At 36.4% G+C, this 12487-nt stretch overlaps 1 protein-coding gene across 1 annotated transcript; it reads left to right on the plus strand.

Annotated features, from left to right (window-relative positions):
* The first annotated feature begins 1379 nt into the window (after positions 1–1379).
* On the plus strand, positions 1380–11751 carry LOC128242760 (uncharacterized). Its single transcript, XM_052960062.1, has 16 exons — positions 1380–1532; positions 2482–2608; positions 3076–3175; positions 3734–3868; positions 4035–4108; positions 4461–4612; positions 5299–5359; positions 5868–5965; positions 6556–6723; positions 7340–7426; positions 7747–7908; positions 8210–8277; positions 8974–9016; positions 9390–9462; positions 9749–9822; positions 10428–11751. Exons 2-16 carry the CDS (start codon positions 2491–2493, stop codon positions 11094–11096), a joined length of 2082 nt encoding a protein of 693 aa, XP_052816022.1. The 5' UTR covers positions 1380–1532; positions 2482–2490; the 3' UTR covers positions 11097–11751.
* The last annotated feature ends 736 nt before the right edge of the window (positions 11752–12487 follow it).

A 12487-nucleotide genomic window follows, 5' to 3' on the forward strand; every position in this document is an offset into this window, starting at 1 on the left:
CAGAACAGAACAGAACAGCATATTTATTTTATTGAACCATAAATAGATCATCGTTATTATGAGCATTCCACTTACTTAACTGTTATACGTGCACATTTTGCTAAGTTTATTTGCAACTTTGCAAGTATATAAAATTATTAGGGATGCAAACGAATATTCGAATATTCGAATATTCGATCAAACGTTTGGTATTCGAATGTCAAAATCGGTATTCGAATATTCGGAAAAAGAGTAATGATACTAATTCTCAATAAAGAAAGTTTGTTTGTTTTGTTTTTACAACGACTGGCCCCTAATGCCAGAGGTGTGAATGTAATGACAATACACTAAACACGTGTCATATGTCATTAAGGGACATATCGTCGGGTACTGTAAAAAGTCCCCTTACTTTTACAATAACTGACTAGGAATTGGCTTTAACGTTTAAACACCAATGTTTTGTCCTGGCTGCAAATTAAGCTGGGCAACATAGCTCAAATCGCCGTGATGATATGAATGCCATGTGCTACAGTAATGTTGTTACATATATGTGCTTTAAATTGTATTCCATGTTTCGATACAACGTTCGCGCTTTAAAATGTAAATGTATAGTATAGGTTTTATGATATATTTCCTCCATTGTTGAACACTGGATGAGTCAAATCCAGATATGTTTTCGTTTTATTTTTTTACTAGTTCCCGAGTTGGTTTGGGTTTTCCATAGTTACATTTAGTCAATTTAAAGATCAATCTCAGAACGAGGCTGCTTGTCCTATGGAAAGACCCTCTGTTGGCGCAAAACGCTATTTGACTAGGACTCTGGGACAGCTAATTTCACATTGTTTACACATATAAAGGCAGCGGAATTGAAATTATTTGATTGTGTTGTTTGTCTGTTTATAATGTATTCTTTTTTCTTCCTGAAAATTGCGAATTTCAAAGGCATATTTGGAGAAAATCGGGGTCCGCCGCTACGACAAATACGGTCAAATTGCCCCGGCTATTACTTAAGCGAATAATAATAGTAGTTTACTACATCTTCCAAAATATTGATTTCGGTAAACGAATATTCGAATATTCGATCGAAAGAATTACCGAATATTCGAATATCAATTTTGCCATTCGTTTGCATCCCTAAAAATTATATATTCAACATTTTGATAGACGGGATTTATTTAGTATTTTATAGCTTTTTAACATACCATTTTATTATATCTGTAATGAGCATAAATGATTTTTTCTTCAAAACAGATCGACGCAAGTTTAAACTTCCCAAAATGATGGCAATTTTCCACTTCATATATTCCGTGGTCGATGGAGTAACGAATTCATTTTCAATTTCCCTTTCAGTTTTCTGACGATGACGGTGATTAAAATGAATGAACGATTGTATTTAAGATCTTTAGCCAACTCAAACTTCCTGGTTGAGGCTAACTAACGAAACGAAGCAAGACATGGAAATACCCCTTTTGTTCTGTCTACCTGAGTATACGTAGTACATGTTAAACTTAAATAAGTAGAATGTGACATAACAAAATTGAACATACTATCGGGTGAGTAGATTAATGTTTATACATGTATACATATACCTAAGATAAGTTTATTATAAATATTTACGATTTCAATTTTATTTCGATTCTAAATAATGCTGTATAAAGGTGAATATAAAGCATGTGAACCATATTTGCGTTTTACATACTGTATGGAATCAAGGTTTTTCTAAATTTCTTCTTTATCATTAAACTTTTTTTCAATGAAAATGAGATTTTATTGCGGTTGGTTACGATAGAAGCTTTATTTCCCTGCAAAGTTAACAGTATAAAAAATCTGAAAAAATATATATCGTAATATCCTAGTCTTAAGATATCCTTAAAGTTGTAAGGTATTCTCCGTTTAGAAGACATTAATTGAATATTTTTTCATTCTTATTCAAAATGGAGTCTCAATTTACAATGGGGAATTCCCGTATATCAATGTAAGACTTGTAAGACCACATTTGGCTCCGAACCTTAGCATATGTAACGTCAAATAACACCTGGCACACAAATGATAATGCTTTGATGGATCATTTGAACAACTTTCTGTCCCATTCGGAACTTCTCGGCCATTTCCCATCGATAACAACCTTTAGATGTATGCCGGTACACCAGTAGATGTAGTTCGTAAAAAAATAATTATATTATTAATTTATTGTAGTGTTTTAACCTGTATTTTGAATTACTTATTTTAAATTGATTGCCAGTTAAGTATATTACTGTATAAATAATTAAGTGTCACAAGAGTAAAATAATTAAGTTTAACTGCTTACTTGAAATTACTACGCGATCTTCTTGCAGCGTTCTAAAAATTAAAGATTTCTGACATTATTAACCGTCCATATAATTCCCAATGCTTTCTGTCCCAAAAGAATATTTAATTATTTATGCATTTGTATTTTGTTTTGATAAGCTTGGCACGTGATACTATTACTGCCGAATTATGTTCGCCCTTTCCTCTTAACAGACAATCACCATGGCAATAGCCAAGATGTTCGTTCTTGTCTTTGCGTTGATGACGTCACTTCCGATCATCATTTGTCAGCAGTTGCCCGGATTAAAAGTCATCGTCACAAAAGAAATTCTAGACAAGAGTAAGTTATAATGTCCAATATTTGTGACAAAGACAAAAGCGAATTTTAAGCGTTGATCAATTTCAAACTTACGTCCTAGTTGAAGTGTGGTTACACCATTTACACTAGTCTTTTTCTGCTTAAGCAACGTCATGAACGGGCTCGAGTCCGATTAATATGAGTCTGCCGCCTTATCACTGGTGGATCCAGGGAGGGACGCACCTAATGGGGAGGGAGGCGCAACCGGCCCACGCCCCCCCCCCCCGAATCGTCCAAGTTTACTTTTTATTACAATATAGGAGAAAAACAGTAATAAAATACGCCCAAAATGTATCACTTCGGACTAGAAATTGTTAAACTTGTTTTCTTTTGGGAGTACCCCCAGACCCCCGGCCAACACTATAAACCAAATAAATTAAGAACGATTATAAATAAACAGATATCAGATCCTAGTGTGAAATGTATCTAATTGACTAACCATTTGTCAGTTAACGACTGGGAGATTGCAAAACTACGTGAGGACCTGTTGAAGACCAACCTTAATGACATCAGCGATGACCACGGTGACACCACGTGGAGTATATCCAGGTAATGCACCAGTCAATTGTAACCACGCCCCCTCCCCCAGGTCCGGGGAATAGCGTGGACTTTGACTTTCGGTCAAGCCAAGCCCGGGTAAAATCCCCGCCAAATACCCCCGCACCACAGGGACCCTATGGAAGGCCCATTCCCCGCCTTTTTTTGGCGCGAAGACAAAACCACCGCATTCACCTGGTACTGCAGGGCTACACGGCCCATTTCCACGGCTATCCCCGGTATACCTCCGGACCTGGGGGCCGTGGTTCAACTGACAGGTGCATAAGTCACCTGTTATATACATGTAGAGTCACTAAAAGTCACAATGAAATTGTTCCAAAGCATTCAATTTTCACTATGTATTTACAAAATTTGAATTTTAAATAAAAAGGTTAAATCAAAGCACTGAATGTGCTGTTATTGAGGTGTTTTGCTCTGCTTTGACAAATGCCCATATGCCTTACTAAGCATACATAGAGTAATTCAAGTCATGGTTTGAACTAGGTTACGATTAATAACATCCTATATCGATGTATCTTTAATCTGTTAAGACCTTACTTCCTTTTCAAGTATTCGACTAAACAGCGCGGGTTCCCTGACGTCACACGTTGCCCTGGGGACGGGCAGTTTCACGTGGAGTGCGACTCTGTCCGATATCAAAGTGTCCGCTGATTGGCGACTCAAATATGACCCTGGCCGTTGGCTGTAAGTTAAACAGTTTAAGTCATAATGTTTTTAATTTTATTCCTTGAGATTCTGTTTTGTTATGGACATGATTTTAAGTATGAAAAGCCAAGTCCGACTATGACGAAGGCTTTGGTTACCTATTCGGTGTTTGTAATGTAGATTTGTTTCATTTCCGCCCCGACAGTCCAACGATTCGGGACAGCGGATCGCTGGATCTGAGTGTCGGCACAACGAGCATCAGCATCAACGTCAGGCCAAGTAGGACTTATTGTTTGTTTCATGTCTTGAAAAATTACTCACTTTTTTTCTTGTTCTCGATCGGAAACAATAGCAGCTTTATGTTTGTTTGCCGTTACCTAACAAAAAACTAACCTTTTGCGACGTATGTTTTCTACATAGGAGTATTAGTAGCCAAAATATGCATACAAAAAAACGCAAAAATAAGGGTAACCGAAAACCAAAATATTTTTAAATATTTGCCCAAAAAGCCTCTATATACATGTGTATATACTTTAAAGGTATAATTGATCGGTGACATGTTTGCGCATTTATCTTGTTTATACACAAAATAATGATTAACTGATATTAATTGCACCTACTTCCGGCCCAGAGGTATCAAGCGGCATACAGGTGGATCTGGATGACTGCTCCGCCCGCGTGTCGTCACTGCGAGTGCGTGTCCACGGTTCCCTGCTCTCGAAGTTCTACGACATGCTCATTTCCGCCTTCAAGGGCAACATAGAGAACCAATTGGAGAAAGCGGTAACTTTCATTTTTCGGCTTGTGGCATTCAATGTACAATTAATTACATGTTATGCGATCTTTATGCACGATGGCCCCATAATTGTTGGTATCGTTGAAAGGATTTTATCGGCATTTATCGACTGAGACCGAAAATGTAAAAAAAATGCCGAAAAAAGTATAACAAACACTTTTTTGGCATTGGTCGATTGTAAAATAGGTGTTTTCACGTCAATTTTTAAGTTTCAGTAGAAATAAAAAGGACATAAATACAAACTGCAAATATTATATCTATTAATTTGTTCGGTCATTTATTTCACATATAAGCAATCAGTAAGAAATTCCATTTCAAATGACACCAAAGTTATATGGTTTTAAGGTGTCACCAGCATCAAAATGTTACCGTATTGTTATAAAAGTCTCAATTAAATGGCAAGTGCATCTGTGCAGCGAAACCCTTAAGTAATTCGATAACGTATTTTTTCTTGTAAAAAAATAAGTAATTTGCTGCTCCTATTGAAATTCTGCAGTTTCCAATGAATGACATTATGTTAAGATATTGTATCACATTTACACAAATATATCTATGATTTATCAGGTATTGAATTTGTAAACTGCAAACAGGAATCCCGATCTTCACAATGCTATCGTCTCAATAGTAGAATAGTATAAGCTGATTTTTTTATATATTTGCATAATCTTTCCAGATTTGTAAGGCTGTGAAGACTTCAATGTCCAAGGTCAAGGGAAAATTGACTGATCTTAGGAGTAAGTTCATGCGCCATTTAATCATTCTATTGGCGACATTTGCATCTAACCTCATGTAGTGGTAAAAGGTTATTCGTATATATTTACCAAAATATATACTTTTTTGCATAGCATATCGCAAAACCATTTTATTTTGATATATGCATTCTAATAACCATTTAACCACCCTACTGGTCGATGTTATGTTTTGTCTACTGACTCGAATCTACCAATTCACATGATTAAAATCAATACATGCTGACTGCTGATAAATGTACAAAAATAAGAGTACGGCAGATTTGAAAGTACTGTCAATATAAACGTAGTTAGATAAGTTCGACCCCTAAATTTATTTCAGGGCTCTATACATGTACGTACCAGGTACTCGAATAGTTCTTAGCTTTGGCTATGGCCCGACACTAAACCGTCGGTTGTAAAATATCAACCAATTTAGGTTATTGTAGTGTTGGTAATACAGGCAAGTTGGCAACTACAAACATATGCATTACTCATTGTTTTGTATTTACAGCGACAGGACGAGTACACACTTTTCACACTGATTTTATGGTTGATTATAACGTATTGAAGGTGGAAGTGAGGCCACAACATATAGTAACATACCACGGGGTACGTACGTGACAATACCTGTCAATTTGTTTGGTTTTCAACATTTCGCCGGTTGGTCAAAACTTTGTTAAAGCTAACATTTTCATTAACTACATTATTGTATTTTTATAACTTGGCATATTTGATGGTGTGCTCAAAGATCTGAATAAAAAAACACCGCAATTGAAACAGATGTTTTAAATCATGTGAGACATATTGTAGATAACAATTGTATCCATTAAACTTCAAGAACACAGGCGATTTACGAAGTTAACAACGATGACGTTAACAACGGTGTTAACTTGAACACTGTTCTGAACAAATCAACAAATGTTGTTGGTATTCGAGCAATTAACCATACGAAGTACCCTCACTGGGATTAAGCTAACACTCAAATCATAGATTAATTTAATAGTATACAATAACGCAGAGTTAACTTTCAGAGAGAAAAAAACAGAAGTCATTTGAATGAAGCTGCTTAAAGTTTGTCAATGAGTGCATACATCGGTCAATATAAACTATATCCAGTATCAATGTTCACCTATCCAAATGTTCTTCCATTTGTATTTATATGTGCTGCTATGTTATATTGATCATTGTTTCCTTTTTAGATGTCTGTCACCCAGGGGTCAAGGTCGCTCTACGTCACAGAGGAAGTGTTCTCAGAAGCGGGGCTGACTTCCGGTGTTGGTGTGGAATTAAACGGTCACGTGTTCGATAACATTCTGCAATTGGCTACTGACCTTAACCTCCTAAATTTCGCCATTGATTACCAACAGGTTACATTATTTTCGAAGTGTCTTCAAATGTTTTAACGTTGGGACTCAAACACTTTAAGCATACGTTTTCACATTCAAAGATAATATCTCAATCCATTATGTTTACATGGAAAACAGCCGTATTATTTATAGGTTATTAAACAATGAAAACATAACAGCATACGACAGACTTTAAAAATATATCATGAACATTTAGTAACATATTGTTCATTTTTTTTTACAATTCACAAAAGTACTATGAAAGCGTTTATTGTATTCACCTCATGTGGTCTGGACAACTTGTTTTATATCGATATACCGAGTATTAAATGATACGAAAATACGCCAGTTTTGTATAGTCTTGTCAACTGAAATGTCAAATAAGTTTTGTTTACAAAAACGGTGAAACACATAATTTCGACTTTAAAAAATCGACAAAGAGCGTAGAACTATTTTAGTTGACTAAAGTAAAGTCGACATATCCAGTTGATAAGACTTAAGTCGATAAGTCGACATAACATTTCCACTTTGTTGCGTAAAAACTCGTCAAGACGCCAAAAACATTTTCTCATCATCAGTAAATACGTGTGCGATTCCATACCCCCTCGACCTTATAGTTTATATATCATGGTTTCAGGTGATAGCCAACAAGAAGAACAAGTACGCTTATCTGTCTTGTGATGAAGGGCAGATCTCAATATGCATAGGAAAGTTTCTAACACAGGTTTGAATCTACATACCTTTGAAACTTCCCGTTAAGTTTCAAGATTCAAAAGATGTCTTACTTCATCATACGTGTATGCACACATTAATATGCGATAGAGATTGCCGCCAAAATGTTTTTAGATGACATATACGGATATCAAGTAAAAGATATGATACATTTCTCAACATGCCTCGTGCCAGCCGGAAATTCGATACCGTTATCACATTGGTTTACTTGCAACAGTATGTGGACAGGTTTAGTTTCAATGAATAACCTTCAAGTCATGTCACGCATGCAGCAATTTGGGAATCTAATATAAAATATTCTTTTACTTACAGGCACAAGCCCGATGGCCAAACCGCGTGGTAGGACTGCGCCTGTTCGCCACTTCCGCTAAGCTGGAATTCGCTTCCGGTTCTGTGGCGCTGCGACTCGCAGGCCGTGTCAACTTTACCGCGGAGGATGCCACACATGTGGACCCGATGTTTTCAGCTGCTGTGGTTAGTAAAATTGTTTCAGACCAAGCATATATACGCCCTTAATTGTGTTTAAGCTTCATTTAGAAAGCCGCGCAGAGTGCAAGTTTATACTTTGCATATGCTTTAAAGCTAACGATAGCATACATTTAGTTCACAAATCTTTACCGTGTGCGTACCAGTACTGCTATATTTTCGAATACGGCCGGGATTTGAAGTTATTGGGCCAATTCCACCATTGTTCCACGAGAAAGGACCAACCAGACACACTGGCTAATTCAGTGCTTATGTATAATTCTTGGTTATATCTTTCAATGTTTTACAGAACTTGAGGGTCCCGATTCAGGTGAAGTTTGAAGGCGGCAATTTATCTGCCAGATTTTCCAACATCAGGTATCTCATTCATTTGATATTTGCAATAACAATTATTTGTCGGTCGATAATTGTAACAGCTCACTACAAACAAATAACGTTAGTTTAACGTTGCGTGAAGGTTGTGGCATTATCAGACTATTGTAAAACGTTGCCCCAACGTTACGAATGTGGAGGTTTTCTTAACGTTGAGACAGCGTTTTTAAGCGACAATTACACAACCTTTATGCAACGTTATAATGGCACAACGTTATGATGCATGTTTGTCTAAACGTTGTAATGACGTTGTATGACGGTTGTGTATCGGTTACCGAAATAACGTTGTGACTACGCTAAGAAAACCTCAACATACATAACGTCGTTACAACCTTGTGCAACAACGCTTGTTGAAACGTTAACACAGCGTTGTCAAAACGTTATGTGTTTGCTGGGAGACCTGTAGATATATACGGCATGTTCCTTGCACAACAAATTTTTACAGAAAATTTTATTGAACAATTAATACCATGTCAACGTAGGAATGATGCATTCTGATTGCATAAAAAGCAAGGCTAGCACTGAATTGATTTACATCTTATGAGCCAATATAACTACCATTATTATATGATAGTCAAAACAAAGTACCCTACATTTTGTTTTGTTTTTAAGAATTTCAAATCTGCAATATCAGAAACTGTATACAACGTATATCGTACAAAGCTGATGTATATTTTGCAGCGGGAACATAACATTTGACCAATCACAAATCGGCAAAGTGCTGGTAAGTTTTCCATACTACGGCTGAGGAAGTCCATGACTCTTCTACGACTCCAAACTAAAACTATACAGAAATAGACTACATTCATATCAACTGTTACTTAATGTTAAACTTATACAGTTGTTTTAACTTCAAAGTAAATATTTTGATTAAGCGGTAAATTATATTCAATCGAAGGTCAAAATTGGACCTCTATAGTGTTTGTTGGTGCATTCGTTAGTATCGATCTACGTGAAATTAATGGAAAGAACATTTAAAAAATACTCGAATGACATTGGCCCACTTAAAAATCCAAACATCCAATAATTCATATACTATAATAACAAATTATCTCAAAACTTGTGGACGGATAAGAGACATTGTTTATGTTCCGCAGATACCCGGGCTACAGAACTTCTTCGACGTTTTCTCACAAAATATGACCAATTTATTGGTCGAATACCTTAACAGTGAGTTGTGGCATATATATATTTTACAACCTCTTGTTTAGCTTTTAATAAATGGTTGTTCATAAATTCAAAGTGGATGACCACGCTGAGACCGACCAGATCTTCGAGCCATGAACATGTCGAGCCATTCAATTATCGTGCCAAGTAGAATCGCATATTTTTATGTTATACCTTCATACAATCAATTTACCTCAAGCAAATAATAATGTACAAAGTAAAACAATGTGGAGTTTCATGCATTTTGATCATACATGTAACTAACAACGGGTTGTGATGTTTATTGCAGACAACACTGTATCGTTTCCCATCAAACTTCCCCGAGACGTTCAGTACAAGACCAGTAATGTGAGGCTGTTCAGTGTAAGACTCATTTAATAATCCATTACCAGGGCGTAAATGATATTTCTGAAACAAAAGTCTTTAGGCGTGACAAAACAGTGTGTTTATTTCCGGTTTCCCGGTATACTCTATTCATTCAGCCCCGACCTTTATTTCTTTATTGCCATCAGACACCATTTTTGACCATTATATCTTTATCCTTTTAATACTTTATTTCGGTATACCGCAGCTATAGAAAGACGCGTTAATATTTAAAAAAATATATGGAGTTCTCTAGTCAAAATTAATACAGATCAAATGGCGCCGGATTTTAGTGTGACATTGATGCAACTAAATCTTAAAAGAAAAAACTCGCGACCAATCTAACCTCTTTTGGGGGCGGTAAAGTCGGAATAAATACCTTTAAGTTATGTTGCCTTACCGTTCCTTGTATCAAAATATCAAAACAGTTTGTAGTCTGTGCATATCTAACGAAAATTTTCTTTATTTCAATTAACTTAAATCTAACAAAACGTAGAAAATATTAAGGTTGTTATTTTTTAGCCAAATAATAATGACAATATATTTAAACGGCAAAAATGATCAGTCAAGTGTTATTGTTTACTTATGTTTTCTTATCCCTCCAGACGGGAATTCGAGTCGAAGCAGACCTCTGTGAAAAAGGAACTTCCGGGTGCTCTTACGCCGCCCGTGATTCCTGGGTCGGGGACCGTCTTGGTAGCAAAATTACCGTCAACGATATTCTCCCAGACAATACCACCCCAACCACCACCACAACAACTACAACCACCGCCACAACTACGACGACGCCGACCACTACAACTACGACGACGCCGGCCACTACAACTACTACTACTACAACAACAACTGCTACAACAAGAAAACTGCCGATGACGCCAAAGCCGACGGATGAGGTCACACAGCGGAAGCATTACACTCAAAACTTAGGCGTGACCCCGCGTAAACAACCTTCAACTGTAGTAACGAAAACGGCGCTTGTCTTTCCGATTAACAAGAGCGATTCAAACCCAGCGGACTCGAACACCGGAAACGTCGTTCACTACGAGATCCCATCCGCACCGTCGGATGTCGTCAACGTCAATATGAACGACTCTCCGGATGTAGTGGCGAATTCGTCTACCCCACGTGCTCAAGGACAGACCGAAAACAAAAAGAAAACGAATGCGGCTGTTTTCGCGCAGATTACCCTGTTTGAAGTTATTTCTTTCATGGCGTGTATTTTTGGTTTGAGATGTTTCATGTTTGGCGATCCTTATAAAGGGACTTTAATGTGAACGATAAAAGGCTTTCCAGACGTTTGTCTTTGTATATGCATTTAATTAAGGGGTTGTATTCATGAATAAGTATTTATCATGGAAAACTTTGTATACATTCGTCCAAGATTACTTTATAAGTCGTTATCAGAGAAAAAAGGGTAAAACAATGCACTAAAAATGCACCTTTTTGGACTATAAGTTGTTTAAATGCAGAAAATACGGATGTTTTCATTAGTCACTTTAAGGAAAATTAGATAACAGAAATGTGAATAACATATCCTCTAGGCAGCAATTATGGGGAGTTACAGTGAAAACAAACTGTGTATAACTGAATTGAAAATTGGAATACCATTGTAGTAAAACTATTAAACAAAACCTCCCAGGCCGTTTTAGACTGCTTGACTTTCGTCAAGTTTATCTAAATTTTGTCTTGTTTGGAAATGGCCACTTCTTAATCTAATCAGTAAACGCCTTAAGTGATGGTGATCCCTTTCCTCTTCCCCACATCGCCGGCAATGCCAATGGCATTTTACATTTTACCCCCACCCCCCACTCTCACTCCAAATTATTCCCATAGTCTTGGAATGGCTGAAATTGTTGTAAAAAATGTGTGTGAGATGTTTGTTAATGTCTGGATGTTTACAAAATAGAATAATAAAATATTGAACTAGAATTATCTTATAATAGCATCGAAAACGTGATTATGGCCGGATAAGATTCGATATTTAAGTAATTATACACGTATGTGGATTGGTACACTGTAGCTTAATTGAAAAATAATATATAATATAACTACAGTACTCTAAATATATGCTTTGGAACCGAACATAAATTATAGATGTCCAACATCGGACCGACATTTTTTTATAATATCATAAATATATCGAAAACGGTACAGGTACGATATCATACAGTTGTGAACATCTTTCTTCTTGGACATATCTATGTCTTCCGTTGATTTTAATTCATTTGGTTTTACGTTCGTTTATTTAAAACTCGTTTTTGTCACCTCGAATATGATCAAATAAAGTAATTCATGAAAACAAATATTAAACGGATATAAGTTGCTATTTTATGTATGTCTATTCGTCTGGTACAACGCGTCAAGTCCACTATCGTAACAGTGGAAAGAAATTTGTAAAAGTATTTAAAGAGAAAAGAAAAATTGATCTGCATATAACAAAAGTTGAACCAATGACGGACAGATGACTTAAGATATTTCGGCCCGATAAATTTCCGACAAAATATCGGTCAGACATGGGCAAAACTATATCGGATGGATATAGTTTTACGATAAATATCCGAAATATAAAATATATAGGTCCGATAGGGGTGCCCATATGTATATATACGCATGAACGATTGCTCTGTCAGACTAGACCAGAAACAGAAAAGAAGACAGATCTCGA

The sequence above is a fragment of the Mya arenaria genome, chromosome 8 (assembly GCF_026914265.1).
Source record: "Mya arenaria isolate MELC-2E11 chromosome 8, ASM2691426v1".
NCBI lineage: Eukaryota > Metazoa > Mollusca > Bivalvia > Myida > Myidae > Mya > Mya arenaria.